Here is a 26,938-nt window from a genome sequence, read left to right on the forward strand (position 1 = left end):
TCCACACTGTGTGAAAGCTCAGTGCAAAGCTCAACACTGTTCCCTCCTCAGAATCAACTATTAAAAAGCATAAGTGATCTGTGGCAAATACAGGCTCATACTGCAAAGAAAAGGAATGGAAGGGTGAGTGTATTTTTGCTATGTAATCGCCCAGATGCTGACATAAAGCATGCATTCCAGATACTAATCAAAGGGTTTAAAAAGCCTTAGCAAAATCCCCCAGCCACCACAATCATAATTCCTTCATCAAAATAATTCTCATTTGATTTTTCTGTATAAAATCAACAACTAACATCTGGGTATCTAATCAGATCTGCCGTTGTAGTCAGACCTAATCGCTGATGGCAAACACAGATGAACAGCCAACAATGCTCCTAGAAGAGCACATGAAAACAAGAGCAAGCATCAGACACTTCAAAACACAGATGACATTTCAAGCTGCACAATATTTTCTGGCTAGTTGGAAATGCTTTTCAGATAAAGCAAGGCCTATTGTGATACTTCTGGCAATGTAAACTTGTCCAGCAGCAAATGCACCTTCTCCTTCCTTCCTTTCAGTTCCTGCCGCTCCATCACCAGCATTTGATGCGCCTCCAACGGCTAGTTCTGCCAGTGGCCCAGTGAGGTTATCTATACTGCTGGCAGCAGAGAGGCAGGATGGCGTAGATGCTGGTGAAATCACAGAGGCACTAACAACAGTAGCTTGAGGCTTAAAGCATGTAGGCAAAGCTTCTGGAGGCATCGCATCTATCAGCAAAGCTCGGATATCATCAGCCTGAAAAACAGAAAGAACATTCAACACGAGGTTATGTTATCCTAAGTCATCAATCTCTGAAATGAATTCTTCTTTGAATTTGTTTTTGTTGATTTCTCTGTTACCCCAATTAAAAGGAAAACACCAACACAGGAATTCATGGTTGCAAGAACATTCTGATTCATTGCGATAGATGAATTGGGTTCTCCCCACTTCTAAAGGTAGGTAAGAAGGTACATCTGATTTTCTTTCTGTCAGAATGACTTTATAGGTTTTAAAGCCAGGAAGAGCAATGCAGCAACTTTATCTGAAATCCTTCAAAAACCTAGGCCAGACAATGCCACCTCATCATTTCTCTGTCAGGCTTAACTTCTAGTGAGTATTCTGTGCTGGATCAAGGTTTCAATGGATAGACTACAACTGCCTTTGCTATAATCACATCTTACACTGTTACCATAAGAAAAAGAGAGGAGCTACAGGAGAAGTATGAACTTAGCTAACAACTGCATTTAGCCTTTGTTGACTAAATTAAGCAGGACCCTCATCTTCAAGAATTTCCTCCTTGCATGTTCTTGCAGAGCATGATTAAGACATCTTTATATTCCTCCACAAAAATCATATCCTTCATCACAAAGCAAGTGTTCTAGAGCTCAGGTTATTCTTGAGGGTATCTCTGGAACTCTCCATCGCTGTAACTAGAAAGTATCCAAGCTGGTTGCATTATCTATTCCACCAGGTCTGGTTAACCTGGGACATACAAGCTCATGTAACCTTATTAGGCTTTTAACCAGCCACCACTAACAGGAAAGTTTCTGGACGCCAGTTTTAGAAAAGGTTTGATGGCAGAACTTAGAATGTTGTTTTGGAGCTAGACAGAAAAAAGACTGAGGTAATACGTAGTCACTGAACATAATTATCCTCTAAATGATCCCATTCCTCTAAAGACCCATCTGATTTTCCTCTCAGGTTCAAATCAGTCATCACCAACAGGACACAGACTGATCATCATCGGGCACATTTCAGAGGTTTATTTCTGACAATGAGGATACTGATCCCAGGACTGAACCAGATCGATCCCAGGAGTGGAGCAAACATTAAATCACCAGTCACATTAAGATCACAGCCAAAGAAAAAACCTGGACCTATCAGTAAAAAGTCAGACAGGCACCCTGGAGATGCTCATCTCCTTCTACATCAGCACAGTGAAAGCTGAGGACTGCTGAGGCCATGGAGCCATAGAAAGCCATTTAATATGCTGAGCAAATCCTCCAGGGCAGCCGTGGCTGGCATGCTAACGTGAACTTACTGTTGCCAGGTCTAATGGTGTCTGACCCTCTTGATTCTTCATGGTTGGATCTGCTCCATGAGCTAACAGCAGAGCACAGAGCTGCGTCCTTCCTTTTTGTGCAGCTTCATGCAACGGTGTGAACGCCCATTTATCTGTTGCATTTACGCATGTATTATATTTGATCAACAGTGCTGCTATATCCACGTGCTGGAAAACACAAGAACATCTTAATCAATGTGACACTAGTAAAACATATATTTCCATTTTCCTGATGGAGGTAATGGTGCTTAGGCATCCCTGTAATTTCTCTTCAATTTAACTCACTTCTCTGCCTCCTGTGTCTATGTAGCAGCACACCTCTTCAGGTACCACTTTATACTGTAGCTCCAAGGCCATCTGTATCTGTGCACTACCAGACCATCCACCAGCACATGTAAAATTGGTATCAGGCATAGAATTATATTTCTGCCAAATCACCCCAAGTACATAGCACGAAGTTCATGTCATGTGCAGGAGCAGACATGCTCCTTGATCCAGCATAAAACCAGTAAGAGTTAACTGTCAAATATTTGCAGACAAATTTACAGGGCTGCAACACTTGTGATACTGGAAGCTCTAAAGATCTATGTGTGGTACTACTGGGCCACCACTTAAATGTCAGTACGCAGAAGTCTTCATTGTACTTTATGTCTGTCTTGCAATTTCTTGCAAGACTTTGCACTCATCTGTGGCAGATTGTTCTTTCTCCAATCATATTAATAAGAGGACTGATAAAACACATTACATGTGTCGTAAGGAACAACTGTCTTAAATAAGCTATAAACGTAATGGACTTATAACAGCACCGTTCCATCAATACCCCATCCTTTAAGTTTCTCAGGTTCAAATCAGGGAACAGAAAACTGGCAGATAAAAATTCTGGCTGCCTCTGACCAGTGAAATTACTTGTGCAATACAACTAAGAAATAGAAAAGCAGGCAGTCAAAACGAGTTACTGGGAGCATGAAGCACTGCAATTGTAAGCAGAAGCACAAAGACTTGCCAATAGATTTCATTTATCCTTTTTCAATGGCAACTAAGTGACTCTCAGCAGCTCTCATAAAAGGGCTTGCTCTCTGAATAAGCATGGTTTGAAAAGACTGGCAATCTTATTCTTTCTCTCTGCCAAACTTTTAAACCAATTGCTGTTCCTGTGACTTTTCTGCCACACGAAACTACTGAGGGACACACAGCATGAAGTGCTGGGTGGGAGAACTGAAGATAACGTTGTGAGAAAAAAGCGGTGAAACCTTGCCAGCTATGAACTCGTGAAACCAGTACTCATCTCCTTTCCACCTCCCATCACAGAGAGCTGAATGAGCTGATGACAGCTCAGAGAGAAGTGTGGGCTGCCATGGAAAAGGTATACAGCAGCTCTTAACTAGATAAGCTGAATGGAAAAGCACCAAACACTGCCTCATTAACTTTTCTGAGAGACAGCAAGGCAACCACATTAGATTGGTATCGTGATTTTTAGAAGTGATAATCAGCTTGAACCGATTTCTAACAGTTCCTATGCCAGTAAAGAATGTTTTGCCTTCATGTAAAATATGTGATTTTGGCTTCCTGTGCTTGAAAATAAAGAACACAATCTTTGCAACAGAATCTATCTTTAGATCTAAGCAACAACCTGGGAATTTAGTGCTTATGGCAGATGCTGATGAACAATATTGCTTGGTATTAGGACCCAGCATCAGAAAGAATTGTGTTGCACTTCCAAACCTTCAGCAGGATTTAGAGCTTTTTGCTCTTTAGGATACTGCCATCCCAGACTAACAGAGAACCAATGCAAATGATGCAAGCTGAGTTTCATTGATATGCTCTCCTTAAAAACAAGGTGAATACTGTACTTTTTATTTCATTTGGCTCTCAAATGAAAGCAATCCTGGTTCTACTACAATCATTTTTCCTAGATTTTGCTCTTCTTGTTCCAGGTAATAACAGACAAAGCATGTCATGAGACCATCAAAAACCCTACCTCTTGAGCTTCATGTCCTCTGCCTAACTGTAACTACACTGTTAGGAGCTTCTTATGATTATTTGTAAGAGACTTCTTTCTCACCTTATCCACAATTAAACAGCTCCTTACAAGCAATCTATCAGGCATCTGTGCAACTGGTATGCACACGGATGCTTCCTCCTATACAGAGGAGAGCCTACCTCTTCAAAAACGGCTTGAATCAACTACTGCACCCCCACTGCAGTAGACAGCTTGCCCAGGAGGACATTCGTACTACAAACTCAGTAGCCCTTCAAGACTATAGCTTTAGCAATAGTTCCCCACCAGATACCAGCTGTAATAAACCTCCACTTTGCTGTCATCACCTAGGCATGATCCCCTGACATAATTTTCTTCCTTCCATCCAAGTCTTTCAGCAAAAACTTGAGGTCTTCTCTGTTTCAACAGCCACCCAAAATTTAACGCTGTTCAATGCTATGCACCTGCTTGCCTGCACAAAAGCTGTGTTCTAGTAGTCTTTCTGAACCACAGCTTTTAACTGCTACAACACCTGAATCTGTGTCTGATTTAGATCTGTAGGGCTGCAAACAGGACTCACAATAGCAAATTAGCCCAGGAAGTATTTCATGCCATCAAAACCTATGAAGAAATAAAAACTGTATTACAGCAAGACAGCTGCAAAATAACTGGCCTTGGATGTGACTTTAAGGAGTTCCTTGTTGGTCTACTCATGGCAAGAATGCCTGCACTTACCCCATAGGATGCTGCATTGTGTAGGGGGATTAATCCTCCTTTGTCTTGGGCATTAACATCAGCACCGTGCTCAAGCAGGTATTCAGCTACTTCCAAATTGTTGTAACCAGCTATAGAAAAGGCACAGGAAAAGAAAACAGGTATTAGGAGAAATAAACTACAGAAAAATTATTAGACAGAAAAGCTAAAGCAATTTTTTTACTGCAAAAGCTTCTCTTTCCTGGTAACTGTATTACCTCCCGAAATACAGCTGCCATAGTTAACAACTGTCTGTACAGAACAATCCTCTGACATTCTTACTATAACAATCCTGGTTTTGGTGATTAACTTCTGCAGCCCTATCATCAATATACAAGCCTTCAAATCCTGGTGAGTCACCCACCTGCAAGATGTAGCGGTGTTGAATTTCTTCCCTGGGTGTCTCTGCAATTGATATTTTCTTGAGTACACAGCTTCTGCACTCGTGCCAGGCACCCCTTCTTGGCAGCATCTAGCAATGCAGCATCCCCTCGCAGCAGGTCCTGGATATCTGTGTCTCCTTCTTTCACCAAATCTAGAGGAGTGTTCCCATCTCGATTCTTTTTTGTTGGATCAGCTCCATGCTGGAAAGAGCAAAGTGGAATGCTACTGTCACAACCGTCAGCAGAGTGCTGCACATCAGTGTGTCACTATTTTGCCCTATCCATAAGATAGGAAGTGGAGGATTTTGCCCATCTGCTATCATGAGGTAACTACTGTATAGATTAGTAGGCACATGAGAATAGTTCAGAAGGCTGAGGCTTAAAGCACTAGTCTGCAACACAACTGTGCAAACCTCAATTCCACAGGCAAGAGTGTTGCCTACCTGCAACTGAAGCAGGTTCAGGAGCATATCCTGCATACAGCTATACCCTCCTGTCACAGCAGGTGCTCAAGAAAATCCAACTGCTAATACCTTGCTGGCCAACCCTTCCTTTCTCCTGCAAACTGGCTGGCATGGGTGCTTTCTCAGCACATCTTTCTGATCTAGTGAAGCCAGGCCCCAAGTGGCACTAAATGCCACTCTGCTATTGAAAAGCACTTAATTTCAGGAGAAAATTAGAAAAATACTGATTTCTACACTTTCCAATAGGTAACAGCACCATCTCCAGTGGTTTACAGGTCCTGGAAAGCAGTGAAGAAAACATTTTGGTGGGCAAGTGGATTTGGATGACTGCTGGAGTGTATCTGTGCTGGTAAAACACACAGGTCAGCCAGTGATAGGAACACAGTACTGGAGCACATGATGAGGAACGGAACATACATCTACATACAGCATATGGTGTGAGTCATTTCCACATACAACTTTGTGGGAGGACAGCTCCTTCTCTGCTCACTCTCAGCAACAGTAGGGATAAAAACAAAGACAGATAAGGCAGAGGCAGCTGCTGGCATAATAGCTCTCTGGCTGGCCCCTTCAGAATAATCAAACACAGTGGTCCAACCCTTGCCAGCAAGAGTACCCTGCCATTTCTCCCTGGGTATGCTGGCAAAGCTGCGTTAGCGTGAACCACAGGGAATGAGCTGGAGGTGGGGAGAACAGAAGGAATTAACTGCCCTGTTTTTGGAAGCAGTAGAGCAATGCTCAGGGTGTGAAAGGTAAACAGCAAGGGACAGAATATTGATTACACAGAACCAGTTCCATATATACAGAGCTTTGTGGAAGAGAGGGTTCTTTGTACAAAGCCTTTTCAACTGCAATGACTTCTCCAAGATAAAACCTTAGATTCCTTAATTTAAAACTCATCAAAATCAGAGCTATTCAAATACTCTCCAGAATAAATACCTAAATGAAGAGGCAGTGCCTCTTGAGACCTTTTCAAAGACATAGAAACAAATGAAGGAAGTAATTTTAAAGAAAGGTGATGAAAAAAGAAAGTCTCTCCAAAATGCCTGTACATTTTTTTTCCTTCTTCAAGCAAACCAGGGCAGAAAGAGCGCATGTCAGGAGGAGTCAAGTTCAACAGCCACAGCTCAGCAGAACTGACAGCACTGCCAGCTGGTGTAAGAGACGCAGCAGGAGAAACCCTGAGTAAACTGCAGTGGGAGCACATATCCATGGACACCCAGAGCCTTTACAAAACTGTGTCACCTTAAGGGTGTATTTTGCTCTAGTGCAAGAGAAATTTCAAAAAGAAAGATTTCAGCACTTCTCTGTTTCCTGTCATACATCCATTCTGGATCCTTTGAACACAAAAAATGGCTACATCCACAGTGGAATTTTCAGAAACCCCCAGATACCTCCAATGTCTATAAAGCAATGCTGTGCTTGAGATATTGTGAGCGCTCCTAGCTTGAGCTAACATCTGTACTAGCTGTGTTACTACCACAGCCATCATTGTGCTTGCTTCACAGATATCTCTGAGTATCTCCTAGTTTCTACTGCAGATGCATTTCAAATTGATGTGTTACCCCCTCTGAATGCTTTTTTTGGTAAGCAAGTGAAAGAATTCATGAGATAAGAGGGAGATAGTGGGGCTTTGCAGCAGCAAACAAAAAGTGGATGAGGAAGAGCCTCATAATTTTAAGACTATCCATATCCATACTCCTCTTTTAAATGCTGTGCTTCAGAGGGACATGAAGTAAGCAAGACTAAAAGAAAAACTCGGATATGCAAGAAATTCTGCTCTAGCACTCTCTTTACCCTCCAACGGCAGGATATGACCTTATATTAAGAAGTCTTTCAAACTCCTATTTCTCCCTGGAAACATGCAGGCATTACCTCATGCCTTTTATAGGTTCTTACACTAATGATAATGAATATTTATGCATTTCCTCCAGGAGCTTGATATATTAGACATTAACATTGCATTTTTAAATTTCTTGCATGCCAGACACCATCTAGGACCCACCTTCAGCAACTCCTCTGTAACACACTCTTGTCTTTACAAAGCTTTACTTAGCTGCAGTAACTGTTCCAGAAAGGGATGAATAGGATAATGTGGTGATTTTTTTTGTTTGCTATTTTTACACAAATTCAGCTTCTTTTTCCAGTTTGAGAGTCGTGTCCTACTTAGCTAATAGCACTAATACACGAACTGGAAAAAGTAACTGTACTGATGATCCTTTGTAAGTGAACTGTCATTACACACAAAACCACCTGACAATTGAAAATAGATTCAAAGACACCATAAAGAACTCACTGAATGCAATTAAGTTTGCATTAATTAATCTTCGGCAATAATAAACACATACACATTTAAAGATACATCTAAGAACTCCAGCACATACTTTTAAAAGCAGCTTGCAGATTTCGTATTTTCCTTTTGCTGCTGCTTCATGTAGAGGAGTGAATTTCCACAGGTCTGCCACATTGACAGAAGCACCGTGCCTCACTAAGAGCTCAGCCACTTCGTAGTGTCCGTAAGAGCAGGCATTGTGCAGAGGTACTAAGCCACTAATCAAAGAGAAAGTATTAATAGCTACAGAAAACAAAATCCAATATGCAATCATACAAAGTTCCAGTTGATAAAACTCCCATTTCCACAAGACATGATTGGTATCTTTCAGTTGTTCCCATTTTCATGGCTTTATTTCCCTGCTATTAAAACTTTAATTAAAACTTCATTATCCTCCTTCAGTTCTCACCCATGAGACCTTTAAATACTTAGCAAGCATCAATGTTACTTCTTCCACAAGCAAGTAAAACCAATGCTATTAAAAACAGCCAAAACCGAAATTGCAAGAATCTCTATGCTCTGACTTTGGATATTTGAGTGTAAATTTCAGAAAAGGTATATGACACTATAAAATAGGTTTGAAGCAGTTGCTAGTAAGCACCGCACACCTGATAGATACACAAAGATACCCAAACATTGCTTTCAGGGAGAGCCTGAAAATTCAGTATTGGAAATGTTTTAGCATTGGAAATTAATTATCCCCACCCTGAACCAATGCACTGCAATGAAAGATCAAACATAATGGTGCTATTCTATATCATTACTTTGCAAGTAATGCAAAAATTCTGCAAGTGGTTCATATAATTAAACTGAATATTAACTGAATAACTATATAATAAAAGCTATCTAACAGAATTAGAAAAATTAGGAGAGATAATCCAGGAATTTTACCCATGTAACTCAAACCTCGTTTTAGAACACTTGAAATAACATAAAGATCTCTTTTAAGCAGATTAAAGACTCCAAATGAGCAAAAGGGGGAAGAGAAGGATCATGTATTATGGTGACAGAGATGTACTTGACAACAGCTTTGCCAGAAAGCTAAGTATGCCTTAACGGGCCATAAATCTCCCTACAGTGATTTCAGGAACAATGCAGAACAAGAAGAAAGAAAAGAGAAAAATTTTCAAGAGAAAAATATGATGGTTACTGAATCCAAAGCAAAATGAACAGAGGGGAGTAGAAGTCTCACACTAACAGAAGGCAGCAGAGCATATCATGGAAAGAAACATACCCTTTATCTTTGGCATGTACGTCTGCTCCATGGTGCAACAGATACTCCACCACCGATACGCGGTTATATCCTGCAGCAAAGTGCAGTGGCGTTGAATGACGGCCTTCCAAATCTCTACAGTTCACATTCTGAGGGCTGCAAAGTTGCTGTGAAGACAAAAGAAGAAACCAAAATCTAGTACAGAACTAAAACAAATCAATAAAAAACCAAGAACAGTCAAACAAACAAACCCCCAAACCAAAAGAAAACCTTACACTAGCACCCTAACACAAAATCTGATCCATTTATTATTATACACCAATTTTTAGAAGTTAGGTTTCAGGAAATTTCTTTCCACTTAGGCAATGTTAAAAAACAATAGCTACTTTAAACTTATGACTGAACCATGTTCAGTCTTCTATAACAAGACTTAGGTGATGGAAGCAGCATGAAGATGCTCCTAATGTATTAAAAAGGGTGAGCCTCTAAATCATCAAGCGCCAGGAGGCCCAAGGCCATGTAACTTTCTTCAGATATTACTATTTCCAGCTTATGCTGTCTTCATAAATCTTGAGCTTGGCAGTCACAGTTGTTGCTGGTGCACAAAAGTGCTGCTGCTAGAACTTTAGTATGTATCACACTGAAGTTCAAGGTGAGAATGCACGCAGAATGGTTTATCTGCAGGCTCTTTTGCTCATGAACAAGATCAAACCTTTCTGTGATGCTGGGATTCTATGGCCTGACCCCTCACCCTCAGATTAAGGATGGGTTAAAATGTGAAGTCTGCTACTCATTAACAGTTCTGTTTGCTTGCTTTCTGATTGAATCATGCACCTGAGGCTTGCTTCTACTAAACTGTGATTCTGAGGATCACAGGATCCACTTCCAAGAATCACAGCTGAATCTGCAATACTGCATCTGAGACCATCAAAGACATGACGGTGTGAAGGACTGGGAGAATGAGCAACCCAAAACTCAGAGAAACACCTTAGCACATCTTAAAGCACTGCTTTCTAGAAAAAACAGGTATGAGATTTGCCTTCCAATTTTTTACAATTTTCCATCCACCGTGCACTACTTCCATAACTCTCATAGCAGAGGCTTCCACAAGCTTTGCACAGCAAGACAAAGTGGAAAATTAACATGAATTGCTGAAACCTACCTTCACAGTTTCCAAGTCTCCAGCTTTGGATGCTTCTAATAACCGATAATCCACATCAGATGTGCGCACAGGTGTACTTTCTACATAGGGAAAAAGAAGTTTTAGAATTACTTAGGATCATTAAGTTATATTAACTTGTGCTCAACATTTTCAAAACTGGTGGGGGGAAGTCTCTTGTCATTTGTAAAAACAAAGCTGGAGTTGTGATGTTCAAGTTCATATTACCTAAATGGCTAAAAAAGGAGCCTTAGTTTCAGTGTAAACCAGACAGATTTAGACTCTTGACATTTAGATTAAACTCTTGTCAGATTTAGAGCTGACATTATTCTGCCAAATGGAATTTCAATGCCTTGCTAATCCTATGTATGGTAAAAATGACTGCTTCTGCATGTAAGAAATCTACATGCTCATTCAAAGTTTTGCTGATGATCAGAAGCACCTTTCAGCAAACTGAATCAGGGCCAGTGAGCAGCCAGGGTTAAACATGCTCAATCCAGCATCTGAATTACAGCTTTTGCACTCCTCACTTGTGATTAGATCTCATACTACGAAGCAGCGAAAAGGGAATGGGATTTCTAAGATGACCCCGGCCACATGGTAGGTGCCTGCAGTTGTGTACTGTACTTCAGAGTAACAATGAGATCAGTCCCTTGTTATAAACATGGAGTGGTTAAAAACAGAATCAGAAGAAAGATACGTGATTAAAAGGAAACCTTAAGAGGAAAAGGGGTATCTCTGTAAATTACTGCAAAATAATTACAGGTTGTGGCGTCAAAACTCTTTTCAACCCCACTTCTCATTAGAAATATGGCTGTGAGAAAGGAAGCATGCACTGAGGGAAGAGGAAGAAGTGGCTGGAAAGGAGCAGTGGATTAGCTGTCCCTAGAGCTCTTCAGTGTGGCTCAAAAAGGAGCTGAAAAGGCACTCTTGATTACTTAATTTTTAATAGAAACTGCTTTCTATTGTAGAAGCCATTCCTCTGAAGCTCAAGGATTTATGGAACAGATATTTTAGCAGTGTGTTGCCCTATCAGCGACAGAAATGACTTTCTAGTGCAAAACAAACTGGGCAAGGTGAACTTGGGCTTGTAATCCTCTGTAAGAATGCGGTAAGGAAGTCACTGTGTTGTTGTATTAGGCTAAACGTATTCTAGATGGACATGCAACTCCACCAAAAATATTTAAAAGACTTCTTTAAATGTAAAGAGAACTGACATTATGTCCCAGTAGGAAAATGCAGGGATGTGAGAAAGTACTTCTTACAGACTAACAGTCCCTGCAGAATCCAGTCAATTCTTGATGTCGCAATGAAATCTGTAACTGTAGTTTCCACAGGAGCGGAAAACCAGGCATCATTACAGAAGGACATTAACCTGTCTATCACTTCGATGTAATAGATGATCTTTAAGGTCCTTTCCAATCCTAATCATTCTATGATTCCATGATTTCCTATTGCAGTCCTATTTTCTCTTCCTAATCCGTATTTTGTCACCTTTTGTTACCTCCTTGCCTCCATACTCACTGCAGGAAGAGAAGGAGGAAGAGGAAGTGAGAAGCAACTCCTACAAGCTCAACTGTTAGGTGAAGAAATGCTCTCGGTTGAAGGAAAGGCTAAGAAAGCTCGGGGAGGAGGGACAGCGGCACCTTTAATACAGACAAAGCTGCCACGAACTTTCCTTGAGTATACGTCAGTCCTCAGGAGCAGTTCCACTAGCAAACAGTTAGAATCTATGATCTTAAAGGTCTTTTCCAACCCAAATGATTCTATGATATTAAGTGATTCAAACAGATGCTGCAAGAGAAGGATGGCAGCAGGAGTTTAAGACAAATGTTAGTGACTGTGGCAGAGTATAGCATGCATCAAACTCCTGTTGTTGGAGCAGGTTAACATTTCAGTTCACGCTTTCTTCACCTTAAGTTAAGCCTTCCCTTACTCTTTCCAACAGCATCACCACCTCAGTGTCCTGAGGTAGGGATAGGTGAGGCTAAATCCTACACTGGATTTAAAGCTCTGCTCCTTAGCAATTCTTTATTTCTTCTCTTCAGTTCTTGTCTTCATAAGACAGCACAGACCCTAACTTCGGTGAGGGTAAAAAAGGAAATCGATCAGAAACACAATCTAATTACTACAGAAAAGAGAAATTTCAATTCCACTAGATTACAACTTGAGTACCAAAAAGCTGCACTGAGCAATGAAATAAAACCAATCTTACCCTTCAAGAAAAGCAAAAGTAGCACCATTTTCTAATAAGCATTTGAAACAATAAACAAGCTCAGTTTACAAGCTTTCTTATATTACACGGCCATACTCCTACCAGTTGCAACCAAAATCACAAGCAGCTAGACTAAAGTGGTAGCCACTGGCCATTATGCCATCAGAAAGGTGTTGCCATGACTTCTCTCACAGTTGGGAAGTAGTTCAGCAACCAAGAGTGAGAAAAAAAAAAATCTAATACTATACGCAAAGTATTTTAAGCTGCGAACTCAAGCCTCAGGTAGCAATCTCTATCAAGACAACTACAACAGTTTAAGAAAGCATTTTTTAACCCAATCTTACAAAAATGAACAGTAATATTTGGTAAATAATTTCAGCATTCATTTACTAGCTTTGAAATACAGAAATGAAGCATCAACAACTCTGCATTAAATGCATTTTTTCAGCTTTTGAATCTTTCAGCCTTGAACACTATCACATCTGCAATTAGTCTTCTTGGAAAAGGTAAACAAGTGAAAATGAATTTTTAATTCAGAATCAAATGAGTGTGTTCAGAATCCTTGTAAGTTTACTAGGTTTTTAAATCAAACTTCTTTTTAACAGCAGGGGATACGTTTACTTTCTTCTGATTAATAGCTAACCTTTCTCAATACATACACATACAGCCACATGCATATTTTAAACAGGTAATGCTACCCATGTAACCAGCTACATCTCAGGAGTGGGTATACTTCAAAACAGTCCTTCCTCGCACTGCTGTAAAATGCCGCTTACCCCACTCCTCACCCCCTGTTTTAAAGCAACTTTCTTGAAAGCACTGAAAGAAATGTGACATGGATATGAGGATGCCAACACTCAAGCACTTAGATGAAAAATAGTGGCACCCTCTCCAAACATCTATTCACCTTTTTTAATGCAGGATATAAACAAATTGTTATGCAAACAGTATCTGGAGCCCTTTCACAATAAAATCCTTCTCTGCTGTACAAGCAAGAGATTATAAGTAAAAGTTCAAATGGTTTAGGAACTATCTGTATATTTTTGCCACTAACACTCTGCCTGTGACTGCTAACATATGGAGTACCTAACAGGGTGGCTCACGAGAGGAAAAAGGTTTCTCACATGTTCAGCAATACTCCAGTTGCCATGGAACTTGTTATCAAAACCACGCCAAACTACTCACATCTGCCTTCCTACAATCTCCCAGTACAGCTCTAAATCCACAAGATGTTTATTTTCTTCCCAATTGGCACAAAATCACTGAATTGAGCAGGGCCTTTTTTTGTTTTGTTGTGTGTGCGGTTTTGTTTTTTCTTTTTCTTCCTCTTCTGAAAAGCATCATGCAGTACATACTGTAGATTTGTGCATGCAATGGCAGAAGGGAGAGATGCCAAAACTACTGCATGTCTCTTGTAAGGAAAAGCTGAAGTTCAAAGGCACGAGCCTTTATTTTTACCCACCACTGAGAATCTGTTGCACTGCTTCATTTCCCATCTGCGCCGCTGTGAAGCCTTGTAAAGAGATGATGGAAGGATCAGAGCCGTAATTCAGCAAGAGCCGGCAGGTTTGCAAGTGGCCTGCTAGCGCAGCCCTGTGCAAGGCTGTTTGACCAAGTGTGTCCAGTGCGTTCATCTGAAAAATCAGCAGCAATATAAAATACTGTTATAATTAAAAGCCTGCACCTGTCCCTGTCTCTAAGAGCAGCAGTAACATGAATTTTCCGTCATACAAATTTATCTATCAATTCCTCCTCACTGCAACTAAAAAAACACCCCAATGACAAACGGATAAACACTCCAATGTAAAGTCAATTTCTCGCAGACACTTTCCTATCTTTTAACGACTCACAGCGAACATGTTGGCATGCCTAAGAGACAACACAGGTCCCCAAACAACACTTAAAATAGCGCTCAAGCTTTTGACAAATTCAATTAAGATCAATGTATGTGCAAGAAAAGCAGAACTCTCAGAGAAGGGGAGAAAGAGGTAAATAATTAACCAAATAATTCAAAGGCCTTCCAGCTTTAAGGAAATTACCATCTGTCATCCTCAGAAGGGGAATTAACCATACTCACTACCAAGAATTAAAGCAAAACAATGATGTCAGATTAGGAATTCTATGAAGGGGGAGAGAGGGGGAGGGAAGAAGCTGGATATAAACAGTCCATTTCCTCCCCACTTTTGTACTTTTACAGGAATGTTAAGTATAACTGGATATAATTCTACTCACTACAAGACTGTATAAACAGGCAAAATGCAGTATCACTTTCAAAGAGTATGATATAATGGAAACCTATTTGTCTGTCAAGATCTAACAGAGTATCTAAATAACTGAAGGTATCTCCATGGGCTCACTATCAGAGAAAGGAAGAGAATAAGACACAGCTTTAAAAAGTGGAAAAAAACCTTGATGAAAATAACCTTTCAAGAAAGCACTTTGTACCTAGCAGCAATTCGTGACAAATTTAAATGCAAATGTCCAAAAGCTTTTTTACCACATTATGAAATACAGAACTATTCCCTATTCTCTGCAAACAGCTCAGAACCTGTTATCTGTTTCCAAGCCTACGGACTGCAGGCTGTGAACCGCATGCATAATTGACTGTTACTGTAAAAACCCACCTTTTTAGCTTCTCAAAATCTTTGTGGTGGAAAAGAACAATGGTTTCACTTGTTATTTCTCACCTAAAATGCAGTCTGAAAATCCTATTACCTTTCCATGAAAACTAGTGAAAGAACATTTTGGGCAAGACACGCATTCTGTAATTAAATTTAATTTAATGAGGGAGTAACTGTAGAAAATGCCTACTACCAGATACGGAAGGAAAAAAAGGAAATAAAGAGTAAAATGCTTGCAAGAAAACAGTATCAAGCCACAGGAAAGAGAAAGAACTATCCCATAAATAAAGTGGGATGCGATTCGATATTGTCTGAAATTCCTCTATATCCCTAAACAATTCTACAGACTGATAAAGCAGGAATTTCTCGGATCACAAACCTCTCTTGCAGAACGATGGACAGGAGAACAGTTCTGCTTTCTTCTAACCGTGCTCAGCTCATGCCACTCTAATGGGATTTCCCTAAAAGTTTTGTTTTAAATAAAAACTTACTGCAATCATAAATATTAATTAGATGCTGAATGTCCCAAATCCATCATTTTGTTCAGATGATGATCCTCATCTCTTTCAGGACACTGGATACCTTTCACCACTGATAAGGGGATGGAGAAAAGCAGAAGTCTGGGGCTAGACAGGTTTAGTGATAGTAAAGGCAGAATGAAATGAGACTTGTGGATTCTGGAAGAACGTGGTAACTCTCTTTCCCCAAGAAAGAGAATCATAACTAACATCTTCTGTAACTCTGAATTCCTATGTAAAACATGCTTGTGCTGAACAAATTGTGGAAGAACAGCAGCAAGGTATTCATGCCGCACAATTTGATACTGTGTTCCTGGAAAAAATGTTAATATTCATTTGAAAAGAACACTGGCAGAGTCATCAGATCCATCATCTCACATGTCTTATGCAGGTCTCCTTTCACCCATCTCCAAATAGTTATCTTTGCCAGTAATCAATTCCTGGGGCAGAATATAATGCCAGCCATTTGAAGGAATGCCTGTTTACCCCTGGGACAAAGACGGCTGCAGCTGACAGAGGGATGCATGCACCAAATGAAACTGGCTTTTTCCCTCAGGAGCAGAATCAGGCTTTGCAGGGCAATTTCATGGGGAGTATGTCCACTTTGAGGCAGATCTGCTCTCATCAATCATGCAGCACTGTCTAAAACCAACCCAAGGACATACTGCACTAAGGCTGAGGGCAGTAGGATTTATTTCCAAAAGAAAATCAATTTAGAATCATAGAATCATAGAATAGTTAGGGTTGGAAAGGACCTCAAGATCATCCAGTTCCAACCCCCCTGCCATGGACAGGGACACCTCACACTAAACCATCCCACACAAGGCTTCATCCAACCTGGCCTTGAACACCGCCAGGGATGGAGCACTCACAGCCTCCCTGGGCAACCGATTCCAGTGTCTCACCACCCTAACAGGAAAGAATTTCCTCCTTATACCCAATTTAAACTTCCCCTCTTTAAGTTTTAACCCGTTACCCCTTGTCCTGTCACTACAGTCCCTGACGAAGAGTCCCTCCCCAGCATCCCTATAGGCCCCCTTCAGGTACTGGAAGGCTGCTATGAGGTCTCTATGCAGCCTTCTCTTCTCCAGGTTGAACAGCCCCAACTTCCTCAGCCTGTCTTCATACGGGAGGTGCTCCAGTCCCCTGATCATCCTTGTGGCCCTCCTCTGGACTTGTTCCAACAGTTCCATGTCCTTTTTATGTTGAGGACGCCAGAACTGCACACAATACTCCAGGTGAGGTCTCACAAGAGCAGAGTAGAGGGTCAGGATCACCTCATTACAAACTGAAATACAAATTGCAATTAAACTATCATAAAAATCAAATGTCATAAAATGTATGTCTGGGTTAACCACTGCTCAACAGTAGGTCTGAAAACATACGCCCTTTCAAATTCAAAGCTAAAGTTTAAGCTCTATTTGAAAACATGCAAAATACCCAAGGTGTACTGCCTCATTTGTGTGACTATTCCAGCTGCACTAATCAAAACAAGAGAAATATTCAACTGGTTCCCTTTATAAGCAATGTGAAATTAGAAGGCTGCAGCTCTGAATTACTTTACAGACAAGTTTTCTGCAAGGAGTTAAAAATGACAGATTTGACAGCTGTTATTCCCCAACAGACTGTCTCTGCTCTCCTCACCTTTTAGCATGAAAGCAGCCACTCCGCTGCTCAAACCGTAGCACTGAAAGCAGAACGCATTTATCAGGGGAAAAGTGATTTTCTGGAAAATCCTTTTCATTTCTTTTTCCCCATCCTGGATAGATGCAGTAGAGAAATCAAAATGGTCATGTATCATCAGACACCTAAGAGATTTTTTTCCCCTTGCACTGCTGCTGTTTTGGAGCAGTGTACACAGCTACAGCAATATTCCCTTGGCTGCCAGGCACTTCTGGTAGTCCAACAGCAGGAACCTATTCAGGAAACCTTTCTGGCAAGACTTTACAAGCTTATCAGCTTTCTGTTCATATCAAATGCCCTAAATATCCCTCCCCTAATCCTTGACACTACAGCAGCTCAAGATGCGACATCTTCCAAGCATTGAAGTTTTCTCTGCGAGATTGTTCTAGAAGATGTGCATTCTAAAAATCACACGTAAAACTTGTGCCCTGCCAGCAGCTCCAGTATCAGAGTATACTCCCCTGCAATGCAAGTGTTTTAACTGCTCTCCTGCTGTATTTATTCTGAAGACAACTTGCAGTATGTCTTGTGTCTTTGAGCATCACTAACAATAAACAAGATAGAAATGAGAGGCACTGGTGGCAATTTCAAGCTCTGTCAGAAGATGACAATGGAAAAATGAGAAGGTCTAGTTTCACCCCGAAAGCTCCTACATGATACAGCCATATGTTCCACAGTTGTCCCTTTGCATAAAAGCTTAAGACTAATGTCACTGAGTTTGGATGTCTAAGCAGTGAGAAAATAAACCACGGAATCACAACAGATCACACAGTTCTTTGTGTTGTTAATCATCATAGCCCAGAACCTGCTGCATTTCTAAAGGAAATTTAATTTTTCAATGCTTATTCTTTTCCAATAACATCATACCTCTACCCAAAATGTTGGAAGCAAATGTATTACACAACAAAGTCATACAAAACCTGTTGTGTGTGTCTAGCTAAATGGTGACTGCTTTCAAATCCATGGTCATGAAAGGTTGGCAACACGTGACTCCAACACACAGAAATAATTGTCTTATGCAAATATCTATAAAGCAAGATGCTTCCAGCAGAGCAGAATGAAGCCATTTCTGCTGCCGTTATGAACAGGGACACTGTTGGACATGACCTTAGAAAGGCTCATTTTCTCTTGCAGATGAATAGTTTCAGCAATATCCTCTGGAAACATAACACAGTTAAACAGTATTCATTGCATCTCTACATTTGCCCAAGATACCAGTGTACTTGCATGCTTGCAGGTCAGTCTTTCCAACAATCATTCCACTTCAGAAAGGACCTTAATCCTTTTCTTTTGCACTGCTAGAAAGCCAAATGTCTTTTTGAACATTTTCAATTTCCCATGTATCTATACATTCAGACAAGGAGCCACTTATAAGAGGTATCCATCTACCTAGCAATGAAACAAAACAGGATGAAGGCAACTTTTTCCTTAGTTCACCACCTTCAAATGATTTTCTTTTTAAACAAAGGATTTTAACCATCTTCAAAGATACAGTTGTGGCATTTAAAGATTTGTTCATGGGTCTAATATAATAGTTTATGCTTGAGGATTCTTTAAAGATGCTCTGCTTGTATTTTTCATAAGGTACTTTGAGGATATCCAACATCAAATAAGAAGTGGTGTGAAATGCTGTTTCACATTGCAGTTCAGGCAAACAAGTGAAAACTGGTTATGGCACTTGAAACCACAGATATTTATGATCAACATCTTGAAGAAAACTCTAGGAAGCCCCAAGGTTTCTTATCAGTGCTTTAGATGTACAGTTGACAGTCAACTTTGCAAACTCAAGTAACAAGTTAGTGTCTTCACTGACCATGGAATGAGTATTGCTTACATGTAACATGCTGATGTGCAAGGGATGTGCATTAAGGACTTTTTCACAGTTCAAATTACAAATCTAGTCTGTGTTGTCAGTGGAGGCCAGCAAAACACACCAAAATAAGCAATTTGTGAATATGGGTTAACTCTTGCCAATACAAACATTCTTAGAAATACTGCTGTAAAATAAGTCTAGATCAGCACATTATTTAAGCAGCCCTTCACTTATTATTGTCTAACATACTTCAAACAGGAAATTTACACAGTGATAAAGTATAATTAAATCCAGCTCTAAGACAACAAGCCATTTCTTATTCATCCCAAGCAAATACCCTAAAACAGTCTTTCCCATGCTTCAGCCCATTTTGCAAAACATGAAAAGCCTCAAGTATACATACTTCACATTATCTCACTTTTGCTGTCTGACACAAATCACAGCTTCTCCTTATGAACACAGCAGTTTCCTCTCTTCTGCTAAAACAATCACAAATTATTTTCCATCTAAAAAACTTCACGTGACTGTCTCCTAAATCCATGATTGGATTTTGTATTTGTGGATCAGGTGTCTGCCTTTTGGCACTGTATTTCAGCAGAAGAAATTTCCACTTTCTTTGAAGCCCTAGTTACTCATCTCTCTCAAATTGTTTCTCTCTCTATATAATCAGTAGTGGTTTCCAGAAGGCAGATTAAAGATGACTTATACAGTACCTTTCCTTTGACAGAAGTAATGGTTGCAAAGTAAAGGAAATATGGTAGGTGTCATCCATCCGCCCTTCAGTAAGCATTTGATATGGGGTCACATAGGAAATTTTAATTTATTTTATACGGAAAAAAAGACTGGTAAAAGAACTGAATGTACTGAAATGGTGTGAGCTGCTCAACAACTGCTTGTGGGATAATTGTATTTTAATCTTTATTAATGATCTTGGCACAGCAGAATTGTGCAGACGGGTTATGAATACAAAAAATTGCAAGAAAAATACCCTGATGGTCTCTGGGTACTACACGACTACAGGAAGGCTCTAGGTACTCTTGGCTCATGTCTACTAAAAAGGCAAACACGACCCAAGAAAGCGTCATTCCAGTATTTACATTAGAGATATATAAGCACCGTCATATAAGGCAGTGGAGGAACAAATTCCATTCTTGTTGCCTGAGCTCCAGGATTTCCTCTGATGCTAGTGAGGAGAAGGGTTATAAGGATGATTAGGAAATGCCAATGTTTCCGTATGAGGGAAGACTAAGTGTTTGGGGCTTTTAGCCTTCCAAAACAAAGGCTAAGAAGAACCAGTTTGTTCACTGCACATAACTTGGTAAAGGAAGCATCAAAATGGAAAAGAGGTATGTGAACTGCAGGAGAGTGCTGCCTGAAGAACAAATGTATATTCACTGCGAGGCTGCTGTTGCAGGGGGACCAGATTCATCAGCTCACAAGAACCTTCTCGTAAAAATCATGACTAGACAGGATCAAAGAGTACATCTGACTACATCTTCTGAAATAACTAAAATTCAAGTCATGAAGTAAGTAAACAGGAAGAAAAAGCTTCCAGAAATACAACAAATGGAGAAAATAAAAAACCTGTATCATGCTTAAGGGATTAAAGCTGTCATGTTCTGAGACCCAGAAACAAAGAAATATCAATGTTAAAGAGTGTCTGATGAACTGAATGCCTACAGTCAAAGCATGAGCAAGAGGTCAAATGGCGATATACAAGCAAGACAAATATTTTAGAGTGATTAAATATGCCTAGTTAACTAATTAATACTCTAGAGCGTATACCATCTGGGAATTTCAAAATGCTTCATAAGTCTTAATGACCCACCTCTCATGAAAAGCCATGACTGCATTACCTACCATTTTACAGCTGAGGAACTCTGGAGACTGACGCAGAGGGACCTAATCCATTGCAGTACAGAAATAATGCTTAATTTTAACTATGAGTGGTCTCCTGTCATGCAGTTAAGCGCTTTGCTAGATCATAAATGTGAATGGCTAGCCACAGAATAACCTAGCAAGCATACAACACGATACAAAGAATGAGTTCTAATGAGTGTCATGTACCTCTATTTGCATACTGTCAATGGAAAAAACAAACGAAACACCACTCAACACTGGACCATAGATAACTATGGGCTTCTTATCACCATCACTCAGCCCACAAGTGACTGATGCATCATGATTTAGGAACCCCTGCTTTGGGATATAAAAGAATTACAAGCTATCATCAGAATGTGCTCCTGACACAAACAATAACATCAGGCCATTCCAGTAAGGATAACGTCTTTGAGTTTACTCCTAACTTGGCTACACAGGGCTAAATTTTCAAGTGAGCATTAAATTAATTACCTACAGTATAGTAGCAGGCTTCGCAGAACAGAAAGTCCTTCTATTTCAAAGCAGGTAGTATATTGCTATCAATACACTTGAAACTCCAGCACATCCAAGTTCAGTGCCTATCAAAATACCATCAATACTGAATCCCTGGGCAAAATCAAATCCACAAAGAGATGGTGCATCTACTTCTATGGCAAAATGTATTTTTTTCACTTTGAGTGCATATGTATGCTATTAAGAGTGAATCTGGGAAAACAACAATGAATGGTTTTAATGACTATAACTGAGACCTCTGGGCCTGCTTTCCCTCTCCACTGCACTGCATTCTCAAATGCAATTAACTCTGTCATGGTATTGTTGTTAAGCTATTTCATGACGCCGTTAAAATACCACAAGTGAATCAGATACTGAAATCTGGCAAACAGCTCTCATAAAGGCTTAGAAATTATAATTCATTGTTTCAAAATAAAAAGACTTAGTATTAACTATGCATACAATTACATTGCTAGCACCTCCTAGAACATCAAGACTATTAGATTGTTATTACAGTTATATTTCTTAATTTCTAGCTACCTGTATGAAAATAAAAACTCAAAGAGAGTAATGTGGGGCTCTCATGAAAGCCAAATTATGGAGATTACGTATATTTTAACCAATGTAAATAAAGTACCCATCAAGAAGAGTTTCTGAGAAAATTAAGTGCTAAGTATATCATTACCATGTCGAGTTTACTGCTGAAACTCAACGTCATTTTGAAATATTTCTGAAAGATGCATAAACCACATTCTAAATACAGTTACATTTTCCTCTGCTGTACCATGTGTTTCTAAGCAAGCTTCATCATAGACTCACAAATTACTTTGGTCAGCACCTATTAACGGCTAAAGGGCATGGCAAAACAATCTGAGAATGAGAAGCAAGCAAGAGGATGCCCAGCAGTAGACTACTAAACTCAGTGTCAGCAAACTTAGACATTGGATATTTTCAAGCCAACAAGATAAAGCAACAAGAGGCACCTAGATGAAAACATTTATTAGAAACGAGCAGCAAGATTCATTACAAATGAGTAAGCTAGACTCCTAAAGCCTGTATTCAGTTACTTGGAAAGAAGACCTAATTTTCAAATGGGATTCCTGAACATCTTATACTGATACAAGATAAAAACACTTCAAGGTTAACGTGAGAAGCATAAGACACACAGAAGAAAAAGCAACAACTATCATAAAAACTAACACTGTGTATAACCAATATAACCCTTCTTCTTGCCTTTTGCCTTAAATATATGTAAATAGAGTTACCTTTGCTCCATGTTTATGCAGAACTTCCATGACATCATTATGAGCTTTTTCAGCTGCAACATGTAACGGCGTCATGAAACTAGGAAAACAAAATGGGGGGGGGAGGGGATATTAGTTTTACATTCCTAGTATGAGAGAGTCATCTGGAAAATGAAAAACTTTTGGAAACCTACTCTTTGTTTTTCTCATTAACATTTGCTCCTTTCCTGAGCAATAGTTCTGTAACCTGCTTCCTCTTGGGATGCACAGCGGCCACAGCACAGTGCTGCAAGAAAGTAAACATAAATTAGGCTTCAACTACACAGATGACAAAGAGCTTTAAGATCGATGACTTCATCTCTTAATTACTCTGCTAAACATCAGACTATAAAATTTACAGTATCCATCATATTTCTGCTGAAGCACTTAACATACTGAATATAAAAGCCAGTGATCAATGCTAAGTTATTCTACTCAGAAAAACAATCTTAATTCTAAAGCTATTTGCCACTTACAAAAACCCCTATATTAACCCACTATCAGGACAGAACCAGCACATAATGCACACAGGAGGTAAAGCCAGTGCTTGAAACAGCCTAGCTTTCTACAGAGGGACTCTCATTAGATTGTACATAACCTCATCTGATTCTGGAAGCTAAGTCTTGCCACTTGGAAATCTCAAGTACAGGAGGCAAAAATTGAGAGGTCACAGTCAAACACTTATTGAACAATGAACCGAAGACATTAATAGAGCTAAAATATCCCATTTTGCCTAGCTGTCTGCAGAATGAGCAGGTGGAGAAGAGCAAAGAACACCGCAGGACTACACAGCTAAAGAGATGCCACATGCCAGCAGCTGATACACTCAGGAAGAAAAAGAAAACATCATTTCAAATTTCATACTATCTTCATGTTCAGCCTGTAAATATCTCTTCTCTGTCTTGCTTTTAAGTTCAGGCTAGGATGCCGAGTCCTTCATGGACAGAACAGAGCATATGGATGCTTGGTACTCAACACAGAATGTTCTGATCACAATCTCAATGTCTGTAATACTAAATATACAGTCGTATGCCAGGAGCTGAGACCTAGCCCTGTGAAGAAAATGTTCCACTGGAATAAAAGTATCATAACTATAATTGTTTTAATAACACAGTCCCTCTTAAGTTCAACATCCACACTGCATCTGGATACCGCCTGTGTTCTTTTCCTGCACTGCTGCTTCAAATAATAAGAGCAGGATACTGCCAGGAAATTCTCAGACCTCTGTTTCCATAGCTAATATGGTATTGTGAGTACTATTCCAATCCTGTAAGACCTGTGATATACACCTGGCATCTATTTCCACAATTTTCCGTACCCTATGAAGAAAATTTGTAATCCAAGTTTACAAACACAAAACGTGAAGGAAGCACTGGGCCACTGGAATAGAATTTAACCCCAGAAAAACCACAGCAACTGATCTAAAAAACAAAGAGGATGATGGCAGAAAAGGAAAGAGAAGTGAAACATGAACAAGTGAGGAGTGGCTGGAGGGATTCTGTAATTTACCAGGAAGGAAAAATAAAGTGCTAAAATATATGATTTTTTTTTAGAATTTAATTTTTATGTATCACGTATTTGATGACAAATCCTCAATCTCAGATGATGAATATATTTTCATAATGCAGAAATAAAACTCATCAAATAGCACTACCACCACATTTATCATAAAACAAATGGATTGATTGTGTAATCTCACCAGTGCAGTCTCATGCGACTGTGGCTGCTTAAAATTAATGATCTCCAAAGCAAGTGTCTTTTTCACTTTGGCTAGGTCTGCCTCTCTGGCTGCTTGCAATAAAGAGTGTCCTTTGAATTCATCTGTTAGAGGAAAAAGATGCATTTCGTATTCAGCAACATGGCACATTTATAAATGTTATTGGAGAAAGGTAGTTATGCTCAATTAAGAGAAAATAAAGAGTATTCCTGTACATCTTCAGATAATAGCTGACCAGGGACACAGAAAATGGTTTAATGAAACCAAAGGGACATACTAAAGGAGAGGGGAAGTGATTCCTTGAGTAAAATCCTTGTAGCTTTTCTTCCTTTTATCCTGCACCCGCTTGATATTAAATGCATGGGACCTCTAAATTAACTATGTGTTCAAGCGAGCACAGTGCTACTGCATGCTCTTTAGAAAAAAGCATTAGCTGCTTTTCAAAAACCTCACTGTATTCACAATGACAAATAATTCAAGGTAAAGCCTGAATAAATATATTTATAGAATTATATGTATAAATTTATATAAATATATATAATTTGAGTATAAAATATTAAAACTTTTAAAGAAAGCTAACCAGCTAGGCATTTGAAACCAGTCTGCTATAAAGATGAAATAGGTTTTGATAGCAGCTCTGTCTTTGAAAGTACAGAGGTAATTTTGTTATTTTCAGCATCACATCTTGTTCAGTTGAGCAACTCGTTCATTTTACTTTCAAATCATTTTGAGTTCGAAAAATTTCTCTTAAAATGTACAAATGAAAGGTGGGTTAGCAAGAATGGTGTCTGAACACGAGAACAAGAAAGAAAATAAGCTCAATCTCAGTCAAAATATCAGGTTTTTTCTTTCATAAGCAAACTTGTAATACTAAGCTTGTTAAGAGGGGCTTTCTTCTCCCACCCTTTATTTTAACATCTGCTGCATTTGTGGATTTAGGAATAAAAATAAATATAACAACATTCTAGTTTTCATTTCAAACAGAATTCAAATTTCTTTCTAAACAAAGCATTACTCAAAGCACAAGTACAAATAAAACCTGAAATAACAAATAACTGTGATATTATTCCTAAAGTATAAAACCAAATACTAATCATGTTATTTTGGGTATGCAAATACAGGATGTCCCATCAAGCTACTGCCAAATTTGGCATAATGCTCCCAATTGTGTTCACATTTCAGTGGATATTAATGGATATGAATCTTTCCCCACTCCTCTCCAGGAACTATAAATACAGAAATAAAACAGTTTAAATAAATTCTAGTTGCTTGCTTGCTAATTGAAACAAATGGCAATTTGACCAGCCTCAAAGCCAGAAGCATCTCCCAGTTTAGCCCAGAGAGTAGAGGAGTAGCTAAAAGATACTAATGCCCTTCTCTTTTCTCTTAGAGCAGAGCTTTCTGTTGCACATGATCTCACTACCTTCACATGCAAAGAGTAATGACAGACGACAACCTGACCAGCTGTGACTTTGAGTAGTGCAGGATCATATTCTTAGTGTGTCAGGTGGCTTCTGCGGGACTGCAAAGTCGACAGACAAAACCAAAGGCTTACTTATAATTGAGTTCAGAATGTACTCTCAACGAGTTTTCTGTGCCTTCGTAATGCTTTGTTTCCACACTTGTATTATTCAATTATTTCTTACAGTTTATCACAATGAGCATACAAATCCCCACTAGAGGCAAAGGCAGACAAACTCAAGTTAGAGCTGAAACACTCCCTGGTAAACAGCACAAGGATTTCAAAAACTACAAAAGAAGGTGCTGGAATTTCCATCTCCAAGCTTGCACACCGAAGCTACCTACCTTCTGGAAGTTACTCTCTAAGTGTGATACAGAGGCTCTTCTGTATCTTAACTGGACTTGAAGCATAAAAACCACCCCATGATTAAGCACTGCCTTAAAAATTTTAAACCTAAGAAAACCAGGCAATACCACAAACAGTGTATTACAGGTATCTGCATACTTCAAAGTGAGAGGCCCAGCTGCAGTTACTCTGCTGCTTTGCATCTACTTGTGAAGTACAAGGAAGCTGGCTTGAACAAAAAAGCACCCCTTTACACCCACTGACAACAGTTTCCACCTTGAAACCACTTACAGGTCAGTCTCTCTCTTAGCTCAGGTGTTGGAGCCATATCGACTGCACTCTTGCCATGGCAGTTGACTAACGTGGGATCCGCACCGTGACTCAGCAGGAGGGAGCAAACCTCTACGCGGTTCTTGGAAGCCGCCTCGTGCAAGGGGGTAAACTGCCAGAGGTCCATAGCATTCACACAGGCGCCATGCTAGCACAGCAAAGAAAGCTTTGTATTAGTATGAAACCATCATCAATAACTAAAAGCTTATAAATTG

The 26,938-nt window shown here is 39.6% G+C and overlaps 1 protein-coding gene across 1 annotated transcript in view; it reads right to left on the reverse strand.

The window, feature by feature from the left end:
• TNKS (tankyrase) overlaps nt 1-26,938 on the reverse strand; it is a 136,818-nt gene that overhangs the window by 15,102 nt on the left and 94,778 nt on the right. Inside the window, exons 8-19 of the mRNA XM_065692532.1 lie at nt 26,685-26,871; nt 24,569-24,690; nt 23,025-23,116; nt 22,852-22,930; nt 14,041-14,212; nt 10,367-10,446; nt 9,226-9,371; nt 8,044-8,209; nt 5,177-5,396; nt 4,795-4,904; nt 2,061-2,249; nt 538-775 (exon numbers count right to left, since the gene is read on the reverse strand). Of these exons, the coding sequence (XP_065548604.1) occupies nt 538-775; nt 2,061-2,249; nt 4,795-4,904; nt 5,177-5,396; nt 8,044-8,209; nt 9,226-9,371; nt 10,367-10,446; nt 14,041-14,212; nt 22,852-22,930; nt 23,025-23,116; nt 24,569-24,690; nt 26,685-26,871 (1,801 nt within the window). The remainder of the gene's footprint in view (nt 1-537; nt 776-2,060; nt 2,250-4,794; nt 4,905-5,176; nt 5,397-8,043; nt 8,210-9,225; nt 9,372-10,366; nt 10,447-14,040; nt 14,213-22,851; nt 22,931-23,024; nt 23,117-24,568; nt 24,691-26,684; nt 26,872-26,938) is intronic.

Source organism: Lathamus discolor, chromosome 1 (genome assembly GCF_037157495.1).
Source record: "Lathamus discolor isolate bLatDis1 chromosome 1, bLatDis1.hap1, whole genome shotgun sequence".
In the NCBI taxonomy this organism is placed as follows: domain Eukaryota; kingdom Metazoa; phylum Chordata; class Aves; order Psittaciformes; family Psittacidae; genus Lathamus; species Lathamus discolor.